The sequence below is a fragment of the Eschscholzia californica genome, unplaced genomic scaffold (assembly GCF_041429995.1).
Source record: "Eschscholzia californica isolate CP2 unplaced genomic scaffold, dmEscCali1.0.p SCAF_2, whole genome shotgun sequence".
In the NCBI taxonomy this organism is placed as follows: Eukaryota; Viridiplantae; Streptophyta; class Magnoliopsida; order Ranunculales; family Papaveraceae; genus Eschscholzia; species Eschscholzia californica.
Window position 1 is genome coordinate 23,841,571 of NW_028238309.1, and position 20,458 is coordinate 23,862,028.

At 36.7% G+C, this 20,458-nt stretch overlaps 1 protein-coding gene across 1 annotated transcript; it reads right to left on the minus strand.

The window, feature by feature from the left end:
- Nucleotides 1-10,545: 10,545 nt before the first annotated feature.
- LOC147557041 (uncharacterized) lies at nt 10,546-13,307 on the minus strand. Its single transcript, XM_086658047.1, has 5 exons — nt 13,130-13,307; nt 12,085-12,222; nt 11,087-11,956; nt 10,684-10,842; nt 10,546-10,602 (listed from the first exon to the last, which is right to left on the minus strand). The coding sequence occupies exons 1-3, from the start codon at nt 13,268-13,270 to the stop codon at nt 11,687-11,689; spliced, it is 549 nt and encodes a 182-aa protein (XP_086514173.1). The 5' UTR covers nt 13,271-13,307; the 3' UTR covers nt 10,546-10,602; nt 10,684-10,842; nt 11,087-11,686.
- Between the last annotated feature and the right edge of the window lie 7,151 nt (nt 13,308-20,458).

The window sequence follows — 20,458 nt, forward strand, 5'->3', positions numbered from 1 at the left end:
TAGTGTGTGGGGGTGTGTTTTAACTCTTAGGTTCTCAGTCCTTTTATAGATTTGCAAAACTGATTTAATTAGTAACTTTCCATAAAAAAACTCTCTCAGCCGACTTAAATAATGTAGCCGACTAGAAGTTGGTAATTGGTGGACGGGAAGCACTCAAGGTTTCTGCTACAGGCGGTCTGCCAACTCAACTCTTCACATGCGGTAGCCGAGACTCCCACTGGGCATTAGGCGGTTAGGAAGATTTGAGTTACTGCTTGAGGAAGCCTTTTTTAATGGGTGGGACCACCATTAATTTAAACACTTCCTTCCTATTGATGTCATCATCCCAATTTTTAAAGTCCCATGTCCATCAGCAACACTTCACGTGAGAATAAGTTAAGTCTTCTTGATCAGTCCCTAATAATTCATAGTTGCCCCCTGTAGAATGCATAACTGCATAACACACCCTAAACAAACCATTTTCTTCACCAACTTCACTCTTTACAATTACCAATTCATATATCTACCTCAATATCTTTAGAAACTTCTTGTATTAGTAACTTCTTCACCTTTTTGGGAGTTTCCTACATAACCATGTAACTTAATTATTCCACCAAAATTAATACTTAAAGACTATAAAATAAAGCCCAAAAATGGAGTACTTTACGTACTCATCACTCTGACTTCAGGTCATCATGTATGTGACGTCTCAAAAAGCTTAAAGCATGAGCCCGTAACATTTCATCTGCATTATTCCCTTCTTTAATAGTGCTCAGGAGATTTTTGTATTTTAGATTCAGTCTAGTTTCGAATGCCCACTCCATTTAATTCTTACCAGTTATATCTAGAACTGCAAATTCAAGTCTAGCAAGGTTAGACATTATGAAATATAAATTAAAATATTATACCTTTCACTAGACGGAGTAGCGGCTTAGTTTGTTCGATATTTCACCGATGTTGATTTCGGTAACGGAGCAGAGTAACGACTTCTTTCAGCTGGCTAGAGACTCGTGCTGATAACGTGTTGTAAATTGTCGGTCTATTTCTTCAATGTGTATCGATATTTGCATGCAACTTAATAGAATTAATAGAAGGGGAAGAGATATAGGTAATGAGCTATACTAAAACAAAAGAGATAAACTTGAACCAAACTTTATAAGATGAATTCTTTCTAAACCTTTTCCATCTCTTGCCAACTCATCTCTTACAAACTCATATAAACACTACACCATTTACACCTATTTATTGGGTGGGAGAAGTAATGGAAAGTTGACACATAACCTATGTGTTGTCACTTGCATGGTGTGTGGTTACCACCAAGATGACACTTTGCATATGGAGTTGTAGAATGGTGGCACATAACCTCATGTGTTGTCACTTGCATGATGTGTTGTCACTACCAAGATGACACATTGCATATGGAGCTCCCCTGCAATGACACTTCTCATATGGAACTACCACAAGATGACACCACATCAAGGTGGCATTATAGGAATAGTGGGCTGCAATAGATATGAGTTTGGCAAGAGGAAGATAATCTTAAAGGCACCCAAAACATATACTAAACCAATAACTTTATGGGCATCCACATCCCTTTGCATAGCCAATGATTATATGGGCAACCACATGCTATATAACACAAGTATCTTTCTTCTATTAACTAAAAGTTGTCAAAATATTGTGGATGATGATATATAAAGTTTAAAATAATACGAGTAATTAGCAACTAGGTCATTTTTCCGTTCTCAAAATATCCTTACACATTAAAACTGACGTTCTCTTTCAAAAATCCCAGAATTTTTTCTGGGGTTCTTTTTTTATGTTTTCTATTCAGTTTCTCGAATCTTCTTCATTTTATTTGGTTCTTGTCCTTTATTTTTTTTCTCTTTCTCCCTCTCAATTTCTTTACCTCCTTCCATTTAAACCTAGATTTGAAGTCGAGCTTGCAAGATTTATAATAGACTTAGGCTGCTATGAGTTTATGAGTTTACGTTTGCTAAACGAGTTTATAGATAATACTATTGGTGACATCTCCACCCTCACAGATTATTATTCAAGTTTGTGATTTAAATTTGTAGATCTTTTTAAGTTTTTCTTTGATCAATCTTTGGATATACTCATTGGATATTGAAGAACTAATTTTGAGTGATTTGCAAATCAATTTTGGGAGATCTGCATACTGAGTCTACCACCAATCCTTAATACACCACTATAACTCTATAACCACCGTACTTCCACCACCACCACAACAGCATCTCCACCACAACATCACCACTATACCTCCACCATCACCACCATGCTCCCGCACCAGCATGTTACTTCAACACCTACCACCATGTCTCCACAACCACCACCCAACCTCCACCACAACCACGATACCTCCATGCCACCACCAACATACTTACACCACCAACACCACCAACACCACCACATAATTCTTTAGTGTTCCATCATGATTTTGATAATGATTTCAAACGCATTCAATCGAAGACAATAACTAATACTTCGAGGGCGACGGAAATATCTTAACTCATTTCTCCAAAATTTGGTTATGGTCTCCAACTTTTTTGTCATAATTACAAGATTTACAGCTCTCTCAAAATACGGCTATGTACGCGTTAAATATTGGGCGGTTGCTGATGGGAGACTCCTTATATGTTCGAAACTAAGAACAGATGATAAAACATATAATCTCGTGTCTAATATGTTGTGATGGGCTGGTCCGTCCTCCTAACTTCATGATGATGTTCTTCAACTCGCAATCACGTTAGTCACACCTATGTATAGGCTGTGGAAGATCTTAACAGTCGCACATACATCGCAGGTTTAACTGAGATTTTCGTTTATTCAATCAATGAGGTTTTCATGATCTAATAACTGCGCAGCTATATTTTGATAAGATTGAAATATCATCACATGCATTGCACCCAGGGGCGGATCCATGGGGGTGCGAGGGGGTGCGGCCGCACCCCCTGGATCCACCCGAAAAAAAAGTTATAGTAGTAATAGCAAATTGTTTTATATATATATATATATATACGTGTATTAGATATATTCTGATGTAGAACACTACCACCAAAGATGACTTGGCTTAGCGGATTAAGTATTGGCCGGATTGTGGCTCCATCCTTGAGGTTGTGAGTTCGAATCCCACTACGATTTACTTTTGGTGTTTTCTTTACTTTTAGTGTTTTTTATGTATAGTTGTGTATGTCTATATGTATTCAATTGTGTTTAAATAACATCTAGTATAGCTTGGCCAATGATTGAGGAGTGCAGTTGTGGGAGAATGAGACTGAGATTTGAGTTCGAGTCCCGCTATAAGTAATTTGAAATATTTTAACTTTTATATATAGAAATCTTTTTAAAGCGTTATAAATTGAAATTATTCAATTCGACTACCATAAACCCTATAAAATTTAATTCAACTATAAATCTTATAAAATTCAATTCATCTACTCTAAAATAAACTTCAACCCATCTACCATAAATCCTATAAATTTTAAAAGAAATTTTTCTTCGGGTTCATCAAGTTCAACACCAAAAGTTCTGGACTCGACTCCAACGTTATTTTTCATTCCAACACCGGGACCGACTCTAATTTATCATCATTGCCAATTGATCTTGGACTACCAATTTCAAGTTATGAATCCAAATATAGACATGAAATTCGTAGATACTATTGACAACGTGGTCCATTTTAACCAAAAGACCACAATTTTCTCAAAATTTTTTTTAGTAAAATTAAACTTTCGTAGAAGTCAATTGCGTTTGTAACCGTTGATGTAATAATGTAATTAATAAATATAAATTTTTTATTAATTACTATGTTTGAAAAAAAAAAAATTAACCATATAAATCCGCACCCCCTAAGTGAAAATCCTGGATCCGTCCCTGATTGCACCTTCTTTGGTATATACCATCTGGAAGTCTTTGTACCCTGCAAAGACGGAACACGGTTAAAACTCTAGATACGAAAGTATTGCTTGAATTATAGTATAGGAATATCTACAACAAGGATAGTCGTACACAAGAATTTAAGAATTCCAAGAAAGAATTATAAGCATAAACATACATATATATATAAATGTATGCTTGAAGAAAGTTTAACAATTGATAAAGCTAAAGCTTCCAAGTATTTGCTTCAGTCACTAGGTAGACATACTTAGATGGTATTAGTTCTTTTTTCGTACAAAAATAACTTCACTGAATGGTCTGAAAATCGTCTTGCTATAATTTCAAGATGTTTCACCCTTGTCTCATTCATGGAATGGCTTTAATCGAGTCAATTTCGAATTTATTCAAATGAGACATAAAATAGTCGAGAATCCATTATCTAAAACAACCTAAAATGTTTAGTGTACTCCTACCAAAATAAGTAAGTCTCAGATAATTCATGTGCAAAAAAGTTAGATTTAGAAATTAAAAACAATACTTTAGGACTTAGAATTGGTCAAAACCATATTGCTTGCGTTGAAATCATTTTAACTTAGATAGTTTTAAAAGAAATGACCTTTGACCCATGAGAAAATGTTGGAATTACCTTTGTTTTTCTTTACCTTTCAAATGACCCAAATCCAATTTTTGTCTATTTCTCCCAAGTTTACCCTCTTATGTATATGGAGTCCAGAAAATCTAGACTCTATTTCGTCCCAAACAAAAAAAACGAATCCCCTCTCTCTCTTTAGAACGAAATTTCAATCCTAAAGTTCTCAAACTCATTCCACTCTTCCCTTTTCGATATGTATGGCATAAATCAATGTAATTGAATCCCATCTTGAAACATCTTGAATCTTCTCTCTCATTTAGGGTTTTCAGTTTTAAATATCTCCTTCATAAGAAATTTCTCCCAAATTTTTGCTTGGTTAGGGTTTGGTCGATTTGTTGAGGTAAGTTCACCTTTGTTATGGCTTCACCTTATTTCATCTTCATTGTTAATGTGTTTCATATTATGTGTTGTTTTGTTTGGTTTTGTTTGGGGTTTTTGATTTTTTTTATGTATTGTTCATCTTACTAGGGTTGTTCCTATATAAAAGAAGAACAAGCAAAAGAGCTCAAATATGACCCTTATTCTGCAGAACAAGAAGATCATTTGTTTGATTTGAGTTGTTCTAAAATTTGGGCGTAATCTAATGAAGTGAATTTGGAAGTAGGGGGCATGATGATATTGAAGTAATTAGTGAAAACCCATTTGGTAGAGGTTGTTGCGAGCAGGATAAAGGTAAAGGTAAGGAGCCGTTAGAAGAGTTTAAATCTCCCTCATAATTGGTCCCCAGACATAGTTTTGTTAGGAAACAAGACTTTGTTAAGGAAGATGTTGATGTGCTTATAATTGCTCTTCCTTTACATGATCACCACCACTTTTGAGTAGTTTTCAATTTATGTGTAACATCTATGAAGATGAAGACGAACTGTCAAGTTCAAGAAAGAAAGACTTCTGTGTCAAAATACATGGAGGTATTTAAATGCAGGACTGCATTAAAAGATAGGTTGAGTTTATTGGCTCTCAGTGAAAAATTCGAGTTGAGAATAAAGAAATATATAAAGAGTTTATGGTCAACAGCTTGTGCAGTTGAAGGTTGCAAGTAAAATATTGAGACAATAAATTTGTGTTTCATTCCTTGTCTGAGGGTGTGATAATTAAACAGTCGTAAGCATAGTTTGCGTCGAAATTCGGTTATATCACTCAATCACCAATCAACTGAAAGAGTATCTGCTGTCAGACAGTCGACTATCTTGAGTAAGTAAAGGTTGCAATCATCCATGCAAAATAAATATAAGAATACTAATTAGTAATAATAAAGTTGTTGCACGGTCTAATATAAAAATCATACTATTAACTAGTGAGATAAACATTACGTATTTCCCTAATGGCCCCCAACTTTGTGACCAGCTTCCCGCCTGGCCCCCTACTTTACGAAAAATACCCATATGGCCCCCTTCCGTTATAACACCGTCACTCTCTCTCCTCCATCATGTTTTCTCTCTCTGCCAAGTCACGCCACATCATCTTTTACGCCACCTCATCATCTTCCCCGGCATGGGTCGCCGGCCGGCCAAATTTCCGGCCGGCGACCTTCAATTTTTTATTTCTCTCTCTCTCTAAAAAAAAAAAAATTATATTTTATTCTCACCTCTCTCTAAACTCCGGCGAAGGGTTTCCCTTCGCCGGAGTTCGAGTCTGTTCAAGAACAGATCGGTTTGTTCTTGAACAGACTCGGTCTGTTTAAGAACAGACGGATCTGTTCTTGAACATATCGAGTCTGTTCAAGAACAGATCAGTCTGTTCTTGAACAGCCTCGATCTGTTCAAGAACAGACCTTCACGGTCTGTTCTTAAACAGATCGAACTCTGGCGAAGGGAAACCCCTTCGCCGGAGTTTAGAGAGAGAGAAAGAGAGGAGAGAATAAAAAAAAAAGTTTTTTTTTTTTTTAGAAAGAGAGAAAAAAAAATTTGAAGGTCGCCGGCCGGAAATTTGGTCGGCGGGCGACCCATGCCGGAGAAGATGATGAGGTGGCGTAACAGATGATGTGGCGTGACTTGGCAGAGAGAGAAAACATGATGGAGGAGAGAGAGTGACGGTGTTATAACGGAAGGGAGCTATATGGGTATTTTTCATAAAGTAGGGGGTCAGGCGGGAAGCTGGTCATAAAGTTGGGGGCCATTAGGGAAATAACCCAAATTTATTTTGCGGGACATAATCAGCGTGCTTACTACTTAGGATTTCTTTTTCACTTTCGTATTTCCTTTATCATTACACGTATCCTCCATCTTTGTCATTAACAATGCCATCATGGACTTTAAATAAGTCATACTCTAGGTTTGTTGTCGTCCGCCTCCAAAGTTTAAGTCGTATATAATGATCTTTCGTTCTAAAAGGTGCACGACATCTAGAACCTAGTGAGCACTTTTATAATTAATTGGGAAGTATATTTTTTTCACCATTTTCCATGACTTGCTTGCTACTGGAAGTTCTCCCTTCAAACATTTCATATACCTTTCTTTTCGCCCAACAATGGTTTTTTTCGAGACCATCGTTTCTTGTGACAAGCATGCAGGAGTTGCTTTACCAAAAACACAAGGAAATACAATATAAGTCATGAGAGTTAGATTAGAGACTTACTGAAAAGAAATAGTCAGTCGTTGTCCAGTCCGTCCCGAATCTTTGATGAGTCACAGTTTCTTCGAGCACGGTAGTAGTGCAACCCTACATCGATTTGCTGCGAGATACAAATGATAATCAAGTCGTTCACTCTTTTATTAAAATCCCGTACTATATTGCTTACAATGCTAAGAAAAAAGCACTTGATTCTCCTTTTGGTGACGAGGAATCTGGATATGCTAAACTTGATTGGTATACGAAGTCCATTATGAAGTGGAATTCTGGTAGTTATGTGCAGCTACAACTTGATATGGACACTTATTAGTTTGAAAGGGTTTTCATAGCATACGAGGTTTGTATTCATGGCTTTAAGTACTGCAGGCCTGTTATTTGGATTGATGGGACGCATCTTAAATCCAAATATAAGGGGACTTTGCTAACAGCTTTTACAAAAATGGCAATGAAGGTATGATTTCTAAGTTAATGAATTCATATAGTATTGTGTTATGAATAGTTTTTTGTTTATTGTTACTCAAGAAAGAATTATTTGACATTTGAACATGTTTGCATATTCAACCTCTGCATATATATATATATATGTCATGCAAACATGTTTGGCATGATTTCTTAACTTGATGAACTTATATAGTTTTGTTTAACCAGTCTTCTAGTTGCAATTTATTTATTTAACTACGTTTTCTTTTTCAGAATTTTTTACTATTGCTTTAGCTGTTGTTAGTGCTGAAAACAATTCAAATTGGAATTGATTTTTGGAGAATTTGGCTCGTGTTGTTGATAGAAGTCGTACATATACTTTCTTGTCTGACCGTCACCCGAGTATTATCAAAGGAGTTGGTGATCTTTTTCCAAATGCACACCATAGTTATTGTGTGTGGCACATTAGGAACAACTTATTTAATGCAATTGGTTATGGTTCTCAAAGAGCAGATTACATAGAGTCTTTGTTATATCGGGCTGCTCGTGCGTTGACTAAGGATGAATTTATCATTCATTTTAAAGAGATAGAGTTAGTAGGTGGTAGACGTTTGACTGATTTCGTTAAGAATTGCCCATTTGAAAATGGGCAAACGCTTATTTTGTCGGTAAAAGATATGGTGAAGTATGTTCATCCTTATACGAAAGTTATAATTCATTGATTAGGGAGGAAAGGGGCATGTCGGTAGTTCTAATGTTAGAAACCATTCGTATACGAATGATGGAAATGATGCAAACAAGACTTGAACTAGCTGAAAAATGGATTAGTTTGTTGTGTCCGGAGATAGATAAAATCATAAGACAAAGGCGTAAGTTCGGTTCTATATGGAAAGTTGTAAAATCATCGAAATTTGTATATGAAATCTTTTCAACACCAAGTCAGTTAGTTGAATCGAGTTCGTTCTATTGTTCGTGTTTGAAATGGCAAGTTGAATGCATCCCATGTGAGCATGCTATTATAGCTATCAAGTATGATGGACGATCAATGGATACATTTGTTGAACAATATTTTACGACCGAGAGCTTCAAGAAAACTTATGAACACGCCATTATACCCATTCCAAACAGTGATGAACCAAAGGAGTTTGCAGCAAATGAGACGATAATCAATCCACCATCAAATAAGAGAGCACCTGGTAGGCCAAGGAGTGTGAGAAAGGAGTTTGCAGCAAATGAGACGATAATCAATCCACCATCAAATATGAGAGCACCTGGTAGGCCAAGGAGTGTGAGAATTGAGAGTGCTGGAGCAGCCCAGTATAAGAAGAAGAGAAAATGTGGACGTTGTGGCAAGTTATCGCATCATAACAAGAGAACATGTGCAGCAATATTGAATTAAGATTAATTTCGACATTCGTTTATTCATTGTTACTCGATAAAGGATTATTTGAAATTTGAATATAAAGTTTATTCTGGTTAAATGTATGCAAAGATAATTTGCTTTAAACTGTTGCAGGTATACTTTTTTAGGTTTGTATGCAGGCAACTGATTGGAGGTGTGGTATGCAAACAATTGTTTGCAGTGTGATATGCAAACATGTGTGGTATGCAAACATCTGTTTGCATATGCAACCTTTGCAAACGTGTTTTCATATTCAACCACTGCAAACTTGTTTGCTCATTACACCTCTGCAAACTTATTTGCACTTTACACTTATGCAAACTTGTTTGCAGATTACACGTCTGCAAACTTGTTTGCAGTTGTATGTTGCAAATTTGCCAACGAGGTTTTGTTTCCAACTACTTCAAACTTGTATGAAGCGTTCTGTCTACAAAAAAATTTTGAGTTGTTTGCATAACCATTAGGTTTTGCTTTCATAAATTTTGATGGTTGTTTTGTTGTCCTCGAATTAAGTTAAATATTTTTACGGGGGTTCGGGGGTTCGGGGGCGTAGCCCCCGATTTTATTGAAATTAAATTGTCAAATATTGTTTTGCCTTAAACCTATCAGATTGCTCCTAACAAAGAGCCATAACTCTCTATAGACAACAAAAAGAAACAATCTGTATATTGATCATGGAAACAAAAAAAAACAACTAAACTTTAGCAACAGAGACTAGAACCAAAACAAAGAGCCTAATCACTAACAGATAAAACAACACATAAGATATAACACACATAAATATAAACACAGAGGAAATAACTGCAGCAGAAAGGTTAATTGACCAAGATCAATCAGTTTCATGTTTGCAAACCTAAACGTGTATTCAGCAAACAATGTTTGCATTATTTATTTGCAGACTGGTTGAAACAGAACACAAACACTTGGTTGCATATTTTTGTATACTTAATGAACACAAAACATGATTATACAAACATCCATCAGCATTTTCATTATCAGAATTTAAGAACATCAAAATAAGTATCATTTTTGTTGTCACTTGTTCTATTTGTTCACATACATGAAGTTAAAACATGAATTAGTATTTTCATCATCACTAACTGTTCCTTCAACCCAAGGTTTGTTTGTCGAATCATCCAAAATTGGAGCTGCAAGTTCAGCTCTTTTCCTTGAAGCCTTTTCTGACATTTCTTTCAGCCAGTTTGCCTTAAACAAAGGATTATCTTCATTTCTGATTACATCAGCATACAGAAGCACATACAGTGCACAATCAATACTACAATACATTATAAACTAATTAGTACTCATCATTTATATGCCAAAACAATGAAATTAAAATAGATTTTATACTTACGAGTTTTTTTGTTTTGGGCAGTCAACTTTGGTTAGCTTTGGACTTGATTTGAGTGGTTTTTTAGTTAGTCCAGCTGCATTAATTATGTTCACCAATGAGACTGCAAACCTACTTGCTTCCTTCGCACTTCTTATACTAATTTTGGAGTTTTCTGTCATCAATTCCATCAAATGCAATAAGATGCCAATGGCAACCTTCGTGACTCTTTTCCTCAGCACTTGTGTTTAATGGGAATAGGAACCAGTTAGACTTCTTCTTAAAAGCTTCTTTGAGTTTCTTTGTTAGCATTGCAGACATGTTCTTTTCCGAACCATCAAATTTCATTAAAGTCTACATGTAAATTAATGTTCATCAAATTAGATAAATAATCTGAAACTTAATAAGAAAATTTAGTTGTTTGAAAGATCTTACCCATATGGTTGAGCTAAAAACAGCCATATTCTTGTATCGTCCCACATTGTTTTATAGATACCAATCAATAATTTAACTATCAACAAATTCGTTCATAATCAAACCCGCAATTTGATCTCCAGTGATGATCAACTCTTTGTTTTATCCCAAGCAATTGAACTACAAAAAAATTCAACATAATCAACATTTTTGCAACCACACTTGTAGACACTATTTTGCAACCCTATGTTTGCAGTGATTGAGTTGCAACCAACTGTTGCATATATAGAGTTGCAACCAACTGTTTGCAGATAAAGAATTGCAACTAATTGTTTGCAGGCAATGTCATTGCAACTAACTGTTTGCAAAATAATAGTTGGTTGCAATTCACTTGTAAAACCTTTTAAAGTAGACATGTACTTACTTCCTGTTTCCCAATGCATAGAATCCTTTAATTGTTCTCAGTTCCTCTTCAGTGAATAGATTCCATATTTCAGAACTTTCCCATTTTTTGAATTCTTCACTGTTCTAACTAGGTTTAATTTCCTTACTAGTTTCACTTCCCATCTTAGTAACTTCACCTTCTTTCTTACTATCTACACTTCCTTTCTTACTATCTTTTGTTTCCTTCTTACCATTTTCTGTTTCCTTCTTACTCTCTTCACTTGCTTTCTTTTATGTACTTCCTTACTTTGAACACTAACTTTCTCAATTGATGAACCTCTTGTTTTGCTGTTCATAACTTTTAATTTTTTTGTCTTGACTTGTTTCTCTGGTGTGACAAAGTCAGAAGTTTCGTCAACCTTTCTTTTCTTATACTTAGACATATCAACCTCTTCAAAATTTGTTTTTTTAGTCATTTCAGGACTAACAGTAACATTTTTCTCATTCATCTTGATTCTATTTGTTTTTGTAGCCACTTTTTTTTCAGGGCTCTTCTTCATTTTTGAGGTGTTCTCCTCAACCTCCTCACTGAACGTATCTACTATTGCTGTTTTTAGTTCTTCATTGTCTTTCATTAGGATCATGTTTGATCTCTTACACATTGTATTTCTTCCTTCAACTTCTCAATTTCTTCATTTTTCATACTCAATTCTTTCTTCAACTTCTCGATTTCTTCATTTTCCATACTCAAATCTTTCTTTTGATCTTCACATTGAATTTCCAACTTTTTAACTTGATCTTCAAGATGTTTCAAATAAGAAACATCAATTTCATTACCCACAGTCAATATCCCACCAGAAATTAGATTTTCCTCACTTTCCGAAAGTGGCACAAAAAAATCTTCGGATAGCTGAAATTCAAACAATGTATTTGCAAATTACAGAATGCATTCAACAGTTTTGCAAACAATCTTTGAGAATTACAGTTCATAACCCTAGCATACAAGTTAATGATTTGCAAAAGTTAAATATATTATACCTGATTACTTGCCACGTCTTCTAGAGCTTCAAAGAAATCCAACTTCATATGGTCAAGACTCCATCTAATTATGCAAGGACATTTGTCTTTTTTATCATGCAATCTTCTATAAAGATTTGAGTGCTCGCAAAACCAGAACTGCATATATTGAACCCAAACATATTAGAAGGATCAAACCATGCAAACATCTCCAAAAACAAAAAAATTTAGAGTTAATTCCTATATGGCCCCCCTACTTTGTGACCAGCTTCCTTTATGGCCCCCAAATTTCTGTAAATTCAAATATGGCCCCCTATTTTCATGGAAATGTCATAACTACCCTTCCCATTAATATATTTTCAAAATAAAATTAAAAACAAAAACTTAAATTCCACCTCACTTCCTTCCCCAGCACTCATCTCTCTCCACGTCACCTCTTCCTCCAACTCACCACTCTCTCTTTTTCTCCCCAACTCACATCTCTCTTCTCCGACGAAAATCGCCGACCGGAAAATTTTCCGGCCGGCGACCTTCAAAAATAATAAAAATAACTCTCATCTCTCTCTCTCTCTAGAAACTCTGCGGAATATGATTCCTATCATCATCATCATTTCCTCCTCCAGAAGTTCTTAATTTAGCAACACACCAAGCATTCACAAACAATCTTTAAAGACAATCAGGAATGAATTTAACAAAATGGAACAATTTCAACCGGCATAACTAACCCACTTCCACCTTGTATGATTAACAAGTTTTGATTCATCAACAATCACAACAATTTTATTACAAGCACTTTCAATCATCTTCTCTCTAAGAAGAGATCCACCACGACCTTTAACAAGATTAAGATATGGATCAACTTCATCTGCTCCATCAATGGCAAGATCAAGAACAGGATGAGAATCAAGATCAGAAAGAGGAATCCCTAACCTAATTGCTTGTTCTTCAGATTTCTTTGAAGTTGGGATTCCTATTATGTTTTTTAGTATACCTTTGTTTAAAAGTTCGTCGATTCTATTAATGGCGTGGTAGGCGGTGGAACCTGTTCCTAAACCTAAAATCATACCTGATTCGACGAACTCGACGGCTTTGTAAGCTGCGACCTGTCTTGAGTTAAGATCACCGGCGGCAGAGATGGAATCGTTGTTGTTGTTTGCCTTACCTGTTTATCTGTTATAAAATGAGGGAAAGGAATTGTGGAAGCCATTATTATACTTTAGAAAGGAATTTTTAGGGTTTTCTCTGAGAAGAAAGATATGAATTGAGTAGAAAGAAGAAACAGAGAGAATTTATAATGGTGGATAAGGGGTTTTGAACAACTACTTTATTGGATTTGTCATTGATTTCATTTTTTGAGGAAGAAATTTGTTGATTGGACCAAAGAAACAGATGAAGGACACAAGGTTTATAAAAGATTCCCAGAAACGCCATTATTGGTACTTACAAGGAAAATAGATTTTTAGGGTTTTCGGTCCCTAATTTCCTTTTTGAACAGATCTTGAAGGTCTGTTCACGAACAGACCTGGTCTGTTCAAATTTCAAGTTATCCTCCACCTTCTTCACTTGAGTCTAATAACTTAATCTCTTCCCCCACATGATCTCAAAATTGGGGGCATGAAACATTATAACTCAAAACAAAAACAAATAGGTAGGTAAGCAACATGACAACATACCTTAGATAGAGAATATTATTGAGAGGTTGAGAGGGTAAATCATTATGGTAGAGATTTTCCTGTATAAAAATAAAAAAGTGGTTTGTGTTATCATATAACCATAGGGAGGGCTTGACTGTTCACTTTTTTGACAAGATTTTTTGAACTTGTTCTTTCCTGGTAGCTTGATTGAAAACCCTAAATTTACAAGTAAAGAGAAATGCAAACCTTTCACTACTTTGATCATTCAAGACTTCAAAACTCCAATTTTTACCAACGCAGAAGCAAAACCCTAAACAGAAAATGAAATATGATTTTAATCAATTTTCAAACCCAAAAGTGTAAGAGATTCAAGATAGTGAAAATCAAATATATAATCAAGGATAAATACCTCAAAAATCAACGAAAGAACAATATCCGAACCACTCAGAAGAAGATTAAACCGAAAAAGGTATCCTAATTTGAACTGAAATAAACCTAAAGAGTAACTAGGTCTACACCAAGTGAAGGGAAAGTCAAGAAGGAGGTGAAAAAGATGATTCCTCGGCAACAAGCGATCCTTAATATCGAACAATAAAAAAGGTCTTCGGTCTTTCCGCCAATTTCTTCCCGTTTCACTCTCTTCAACGCTCTAGAAGATTATCTTCTAGAAAGTAGGCTGACGATGAGGGGCATTCACTTTTTGTTGGGGAGCATCTAATGTTTACATTTTAGGTCTTCACCATCCGACCACCACTTCTAGCCGCAGACACCTCATACCACCACAACCAGTTTTCTCTCTATATGTCTTCTTCTCTCTCTTCCTATCATCTAATCTCTCTTTCAATGAAGAGAACAATTTCTTTTACTAAAATCCTTCGTATGGAAAGGAAAAACGATCTCCTTGTCATACGAAAAAAAAATTTATTTGTGATTAACATAATTCAAATAAAGAAAGTAATGGTGTGTTTGGTTGGAGGATTCCTATCAAAAGTGGGATTTGGTAGGAATCATGAATCCTTGGTCTATTTGGCTACCAAGAATCCTAAGACTCCTGAATCCTAAGCATTCCTAATTTCAAAATTTGTATTGGACCAAAATCCCACCCTACTCCTAGGATTTGCTAGGATTTTGAATTAGGGAAAATGATTATTTGGATAGTAAAAGATTTCATAATAGTTTGAAAAGCCTATACTTTTTACTATTAACTAAAAGTTGTCAAAATATTGTGGCTAATGATACATTAAGTTTAAAATAATTTGAATAATTAGTAATGAGGTCATTTTTCTATCTTTTGCTTCCCAAAATACCCTTACATATTATAAACCACTTTCTCTCTCAAGAAGCTTTAGGGTTTTTTCTTTTCTTCTCCAATCCCTCTTCTTCTAGGTACTAATCTCCTTCTTCCCCATCGTTCTCTCTCTGATTTTTTCTGATCTATGGCAAACCTAATTTCTATTTCATCGAGTCAAACTATTATTGTTGAATATTTTGTTCCCATGGCAACAACTGTGGGTTGTTCGGTAGCTAGTATTAACAGAGGTTGTAAAGCTATCTATGCTTCAGGTAATCAATCATCTCTCTCTAGATTTCTTCTTTCTCTCTCTAGGTTGAACAATCAATAAAGTTTTAATCTTTAAGGGGAGCAACGAGTATTTTGTTGAGAGATGGAATGACAAGAGCACCAGTTGTGAAATTTGGAACAGTAAAAAGAGCTGCTGAATTGAAGTTCTTCATGAAAGATCCAGAGAATTTTGATACCTTAGCTGTTGTTCTCAACAATTAATTTTTTCAAATTTTATCTGTTCTATATTATCTGAATTTTATAGTTTCATTGATTATTCGTTGTTTTTAATGAAACCCCTTAATGGGTTTCTATATGTTTTTATCAAGTTTACATTTTTAACCATAAAACTTAATGAGATTTTCAAATGATTAAGCGAAAATTTGATTAGTGTTTTTTGGTTCATGACCTAATTGTAGAAATGCTTGATTTTGTATTCTTTATTTTTGTTGTTTTGAGAACACATGTTCGATCAAGTTGAAGAACAAAGCGATAATTTTGTCGTTTTGATTATGGCTTTTATGTTTTAGGAATCTTTGGGTATTTAACAAAAAATTACACCTTATGAACAACTAATCTTACTTTCGATTAAATTCTTTGGTTAATAATACAGATCTAGCATATTTGCACGGCTCCAAAACGTTCAATGTGCCATTGCTGGGAAGAATCTCTTTATTGAATTGAGACCTAATTTGAGGTGATACAAGGCAGAGTCTTTTGTTGAAATCTTCTCTTTGAAATTTCTTTAGGTTAGCAACTTGAAGATGGGTGGGTTACAAATTGACTTCGAGGAGGGATCTCTGGAGATCGGAATGGGTAAGTTCTCAATAACACTTTTTTTTCAAACTATTAAGTCGTGTTATCTTGAAGAAGGTGAAAAATCGCCTACTAGATCTATTTGTATATGCCACGTTTTATACTGTTTTTCATTGTTATTGTGGGTTCTGAAAATTTTGCTTTTGATATCATCGGTTTGGACTCTTGATATTCCATATATCCTATATACTTTTATCTGCCTTTTGTGTTGGTAATTGGAGAGGGAGCTTTCTGTCTCAGTTTCATAAGATCTTTAGTCGCTCGGAACTCAAAATTATGAAGTAAAATCTCCTGGGCCATGTTTACTTCTGAATTTAGATTACCCAAGTGAAGAGCTTATGTAATTTTATTTTTTATTCAACTGGTTATTCATCACTTAAGGAGAAGGATTAACCTACTACCTTGACTATATTTTGAATGCTAAGTGCGTGTTTTATCTCACTTCATATATTTGAGTTGATGTGACATGGATCACTGATGATGAAATCATCATTTTCTTTGTGAATTTCATAATACATAACTATTTCTGGAGTTGCAGGACCACTGGTTATCTTAGAAAAAGTTAAGGTATATTATTTGCATTTTACTTTTGGTTATTTTGTTTTATTGTTACTTATGCTGCATAACGGATTGTTGCAAACACGTTTGCAGAACGGATTGTTGCAAACACGTTTGCAGAACGGATTGTTGCAAACACGTTTGCAGAACGGGTTTTTGCAAACATGTTTCCAGAACGGATTTTTGCAAACACGTTTGCAGAAAAACGTAAAGGAAAAAAACGACGTTTTTTTCTGAGTTTTTTTTTTTTTGAAAAAAAGTATTAAAAGTGGATCTTGTTAGACAACTAATGAAAAATCATTTCTAAATATATAATTTTTATATAAATCCGACATCTCAAAGAAAAGTTATATCGATTTAAAGTTTAAAGAAAAATAAAAGAATTTAGTTACACAAAATGACAAAAAGGGGTATTTTAGTATTTGCACACTTTTTGACCTGAATAATAATTTTCAAATGTTTTGTGCTTTTCTACTCATTTTCAATATTATTTTGACATTTTCAACAGGCAACGCGTGTGCCACGTGGCGCCCTCCTGGCTTCGCGCGTAAGAGCGCGCTGGCCGTTCAACGATCAGCGCGTGCGCCACGTGGCGCGCTCTGTGCCGCGCGCGCCACGTGGCACGCTCCTGTGTGCCCGCGCAGGAGCGCCCTAGGCGTGGTCTGCGCGCCCAAGTGGCGCCCGGCTCCCGCCAACCCACTACGGGCGCCCAAAAACTCAATATCAGCACTTCGCATCCCGCTCCGCGCTCATTTTCTTTTGAACGAATCCTTCTATGATTATCTACCTGACCACGTCTCCCAAAAACCTATTGGCGCCTCGACAATCCGAGCAAGACACTCAATTTCGAAACAAGCATTGCTATGATGCGAAGTGGCACTCCCACCAGTAAAATGTGATCGAGACGCGCACTCTTCCGCTGACACAGTCATACCTCACTACTCTCTAACTCCGCATCCAGACTTAGAGAGTGGGGGCAAATTGTATGGGAAAATATTCGCCCCACGAGGTGCCTGTAGAATAAAGGAACAATCGCTTTGTAAGGGTAAAACTCGCAAGGCTAAATAAGGAGGCCCGATAATGGCCCAAGTCGCTACTCTAGTCACCGAATCCATACCCGCTTGACACTAAGCATATCTGACACGTGTCACGCGATAGCCACCTGCCAGTACTAGGCTATCTTACGGCCAGAGGATTATCGTGCAATCCGTAACCACGCAAGTGGTAAATATTCCGTATCTACTACTTAAAGACGGACGTCATCGTCCAGTAGCTTATCGCACACACGGTAACATCCTGACCGTCCCCAAGAAATTTGAATACTCATCTGACGGTCAGATCTTCCATCTCTTAACGTACCTCTAGGAGTAAAGATACGGAATAACTACGTCGGTTACTCACTGGTCGTCATCAAGACGACCCCCCTCCACCATTATAAATACGAGAAGCGATACTCAGACAAGACATCCAATATTCGACAGCAATACTCAAGTAATCCAATCCATCTTGACTACCATTCTCTTCGATAAGTCTCTCAAAGAGCTCTCCACTTTTCCAAAGTCTCTGACTCATCGTCTTAGAAGTTGGGAGATAAGAGCTTGGTAGTCCCGAATTGAACAGTAACTGGCTAGCCGTATCGACACCATTACCACCACCACCTTATCGCATAAGAAAGCTCTCGGGTCTCATATACCTTTCATCCAACGGTAACTAGCTGATCGTAACACCCATCCAGCAGTAACTAGCTGACCGTAACACCCATCCAACAATAACTAGCTGGTGGTAACACCATCCTTATACGACCACCCTCTTACTACTTCATCCATCTGGCGAAAAGGAGCTAAGCGTATCACACCGTCCACCTACAAATCATCATCGTTCGATCCACTTGCGACCAGAGCCTTATCGCAAGGCTCATTTACGACCAGTGGCTTACTGCAAACCCCACGTACGACCAACGACTTACTGCAAACCCCACGTACGACCAGCGGCTTATTGCAAAACTCATTTACGACCAGCGGCTTACTACAAACCCCACGTACGACCAGCGGCTTATTGCAAAACCCACTTACGACCAGCAGGTTATCGTCACGATATCACTACCGTGGAGATCTGATCCGACAACTCCACGAGCGGCGACACCTAAGCACTCTGACGACGGTTACCTCCCTATCGCCCACTTTCATTTTATTTATATTTGATCGAGTATCTGACTTGACCGTCGGAGCCCCCTTAAGCCGGCACCATCCAGGTGTCCCAAAGGCTTCACGATCTCTTCTCTCTTTTTGTGTGCAGGTTCTTTTCGACAGGTAGCTGGTCCCCGAAGCAACCGACCCGACAAGACTTTGGACCTTCGACCTGTTAACTGTCAGACTTTCTGACCCGTAGACATTTTACCGTCTACAGAAGTATAGGAACAACACTTGGGCTTGTGTTATGATTTGATGATGATGTTGTAGTAACGATAGATGATGAACAACTTGCATGATTTGTAACAGTAACTTCTATTTCAGTAAGGTGAATATGTTTCGCCAAACAATAATAAAATATTGACTGTAAATGTAAATCAGAATCTACCTTCATAATTTGGTTGTTTATTTCGCAACTCAATTCAAAAAGGGAATTTTGCTCAAGTGCCCCGATTCCGGGTGCCAAAATCATTTTTGCCTCAAGTGAAAGAGTTTTTGCAAAAATGCCCCTGTTTTAGGTTTTCAGATTTTTTGTTTCCCAACTTACGCTCCTATATATAACATATCTAGAGTTTCTAGATATCTTTAGTTTTTCCCCAAACCAGAGATAGAACCGAGTTCTTCTTCTCTTCTTCATCTCTCTCCTCTGGAATCTCATTAATCAGTCGATTTCTCTCAACCTAACGTCCAAATTTGTTGCTCCAACCAATCCATCACTCGAATATAGTCGGTTTATACCATCATCATTGTGACGCCCCGTGTCCTAAAATAGACACGACCACGCCCCGACAACTCACAGACGAGACAAAAATCCGACAGAGTCTCCTCTGTAAATCGAACCTGTCGCACCTGTAAACCTGTCATGCAAACCATACATTCGCATATACAAGAATAAACTATAGAGCGGAAGCTAAACAAACTCAACTCAGTTTCGGGTCGAAACCCGAACCACAAAAAAATACAAACGCCTCATAATACGCCGATACAACTTATAAACAACTCTAAGTTTTACGTATATACATATTAGAGTTTGGTTTCTGTAATAAATACATAACTTTAAAATAACGAAAAGCCAATAAAGAAAACCAAAGACAACGACATAACCCTGCTAGCCTCGTCAGACAAGATCACCGGCTAGAATACACACTCCGCCTCGAGGCTACAACCAAGAACCTGCACACTAACACTGGTAGGGGGTCAGAATACTCACCGACACGAGTTATTCTGGTAGAAGACCAATCCAAAACCCATCACGTTTTCAAAGGTTCATTTAATAAGTTGTAAACATCATGACAAAACGAGTTATCAAACCAGCTACTGTATATACTATGTACAAAACGTTTTCCTTAATCTAGCAAGCAATAGCAGTGATTAGCTGCCCACCCATGGTGCGCTCCCAATAAGAGGAGAGTACCTCAGGAGAGCCTAGAGTGCGTTAGATAGTACCAGCCCATTTAGGCACTAGCTAATGCACTACGTCTCCTCGAGAAAGAGACCTACCCCTAGCCGGTAAGCCCCTCTCCCACTAAGGGACTCCGCAATCATTGAAAAGTTTACCTCATGATACATATATACCTTAAGTATCTAAATAAGTTTTTGATCACCGAGTTCGAATAAGAGAGCCGTCCCCCAATACC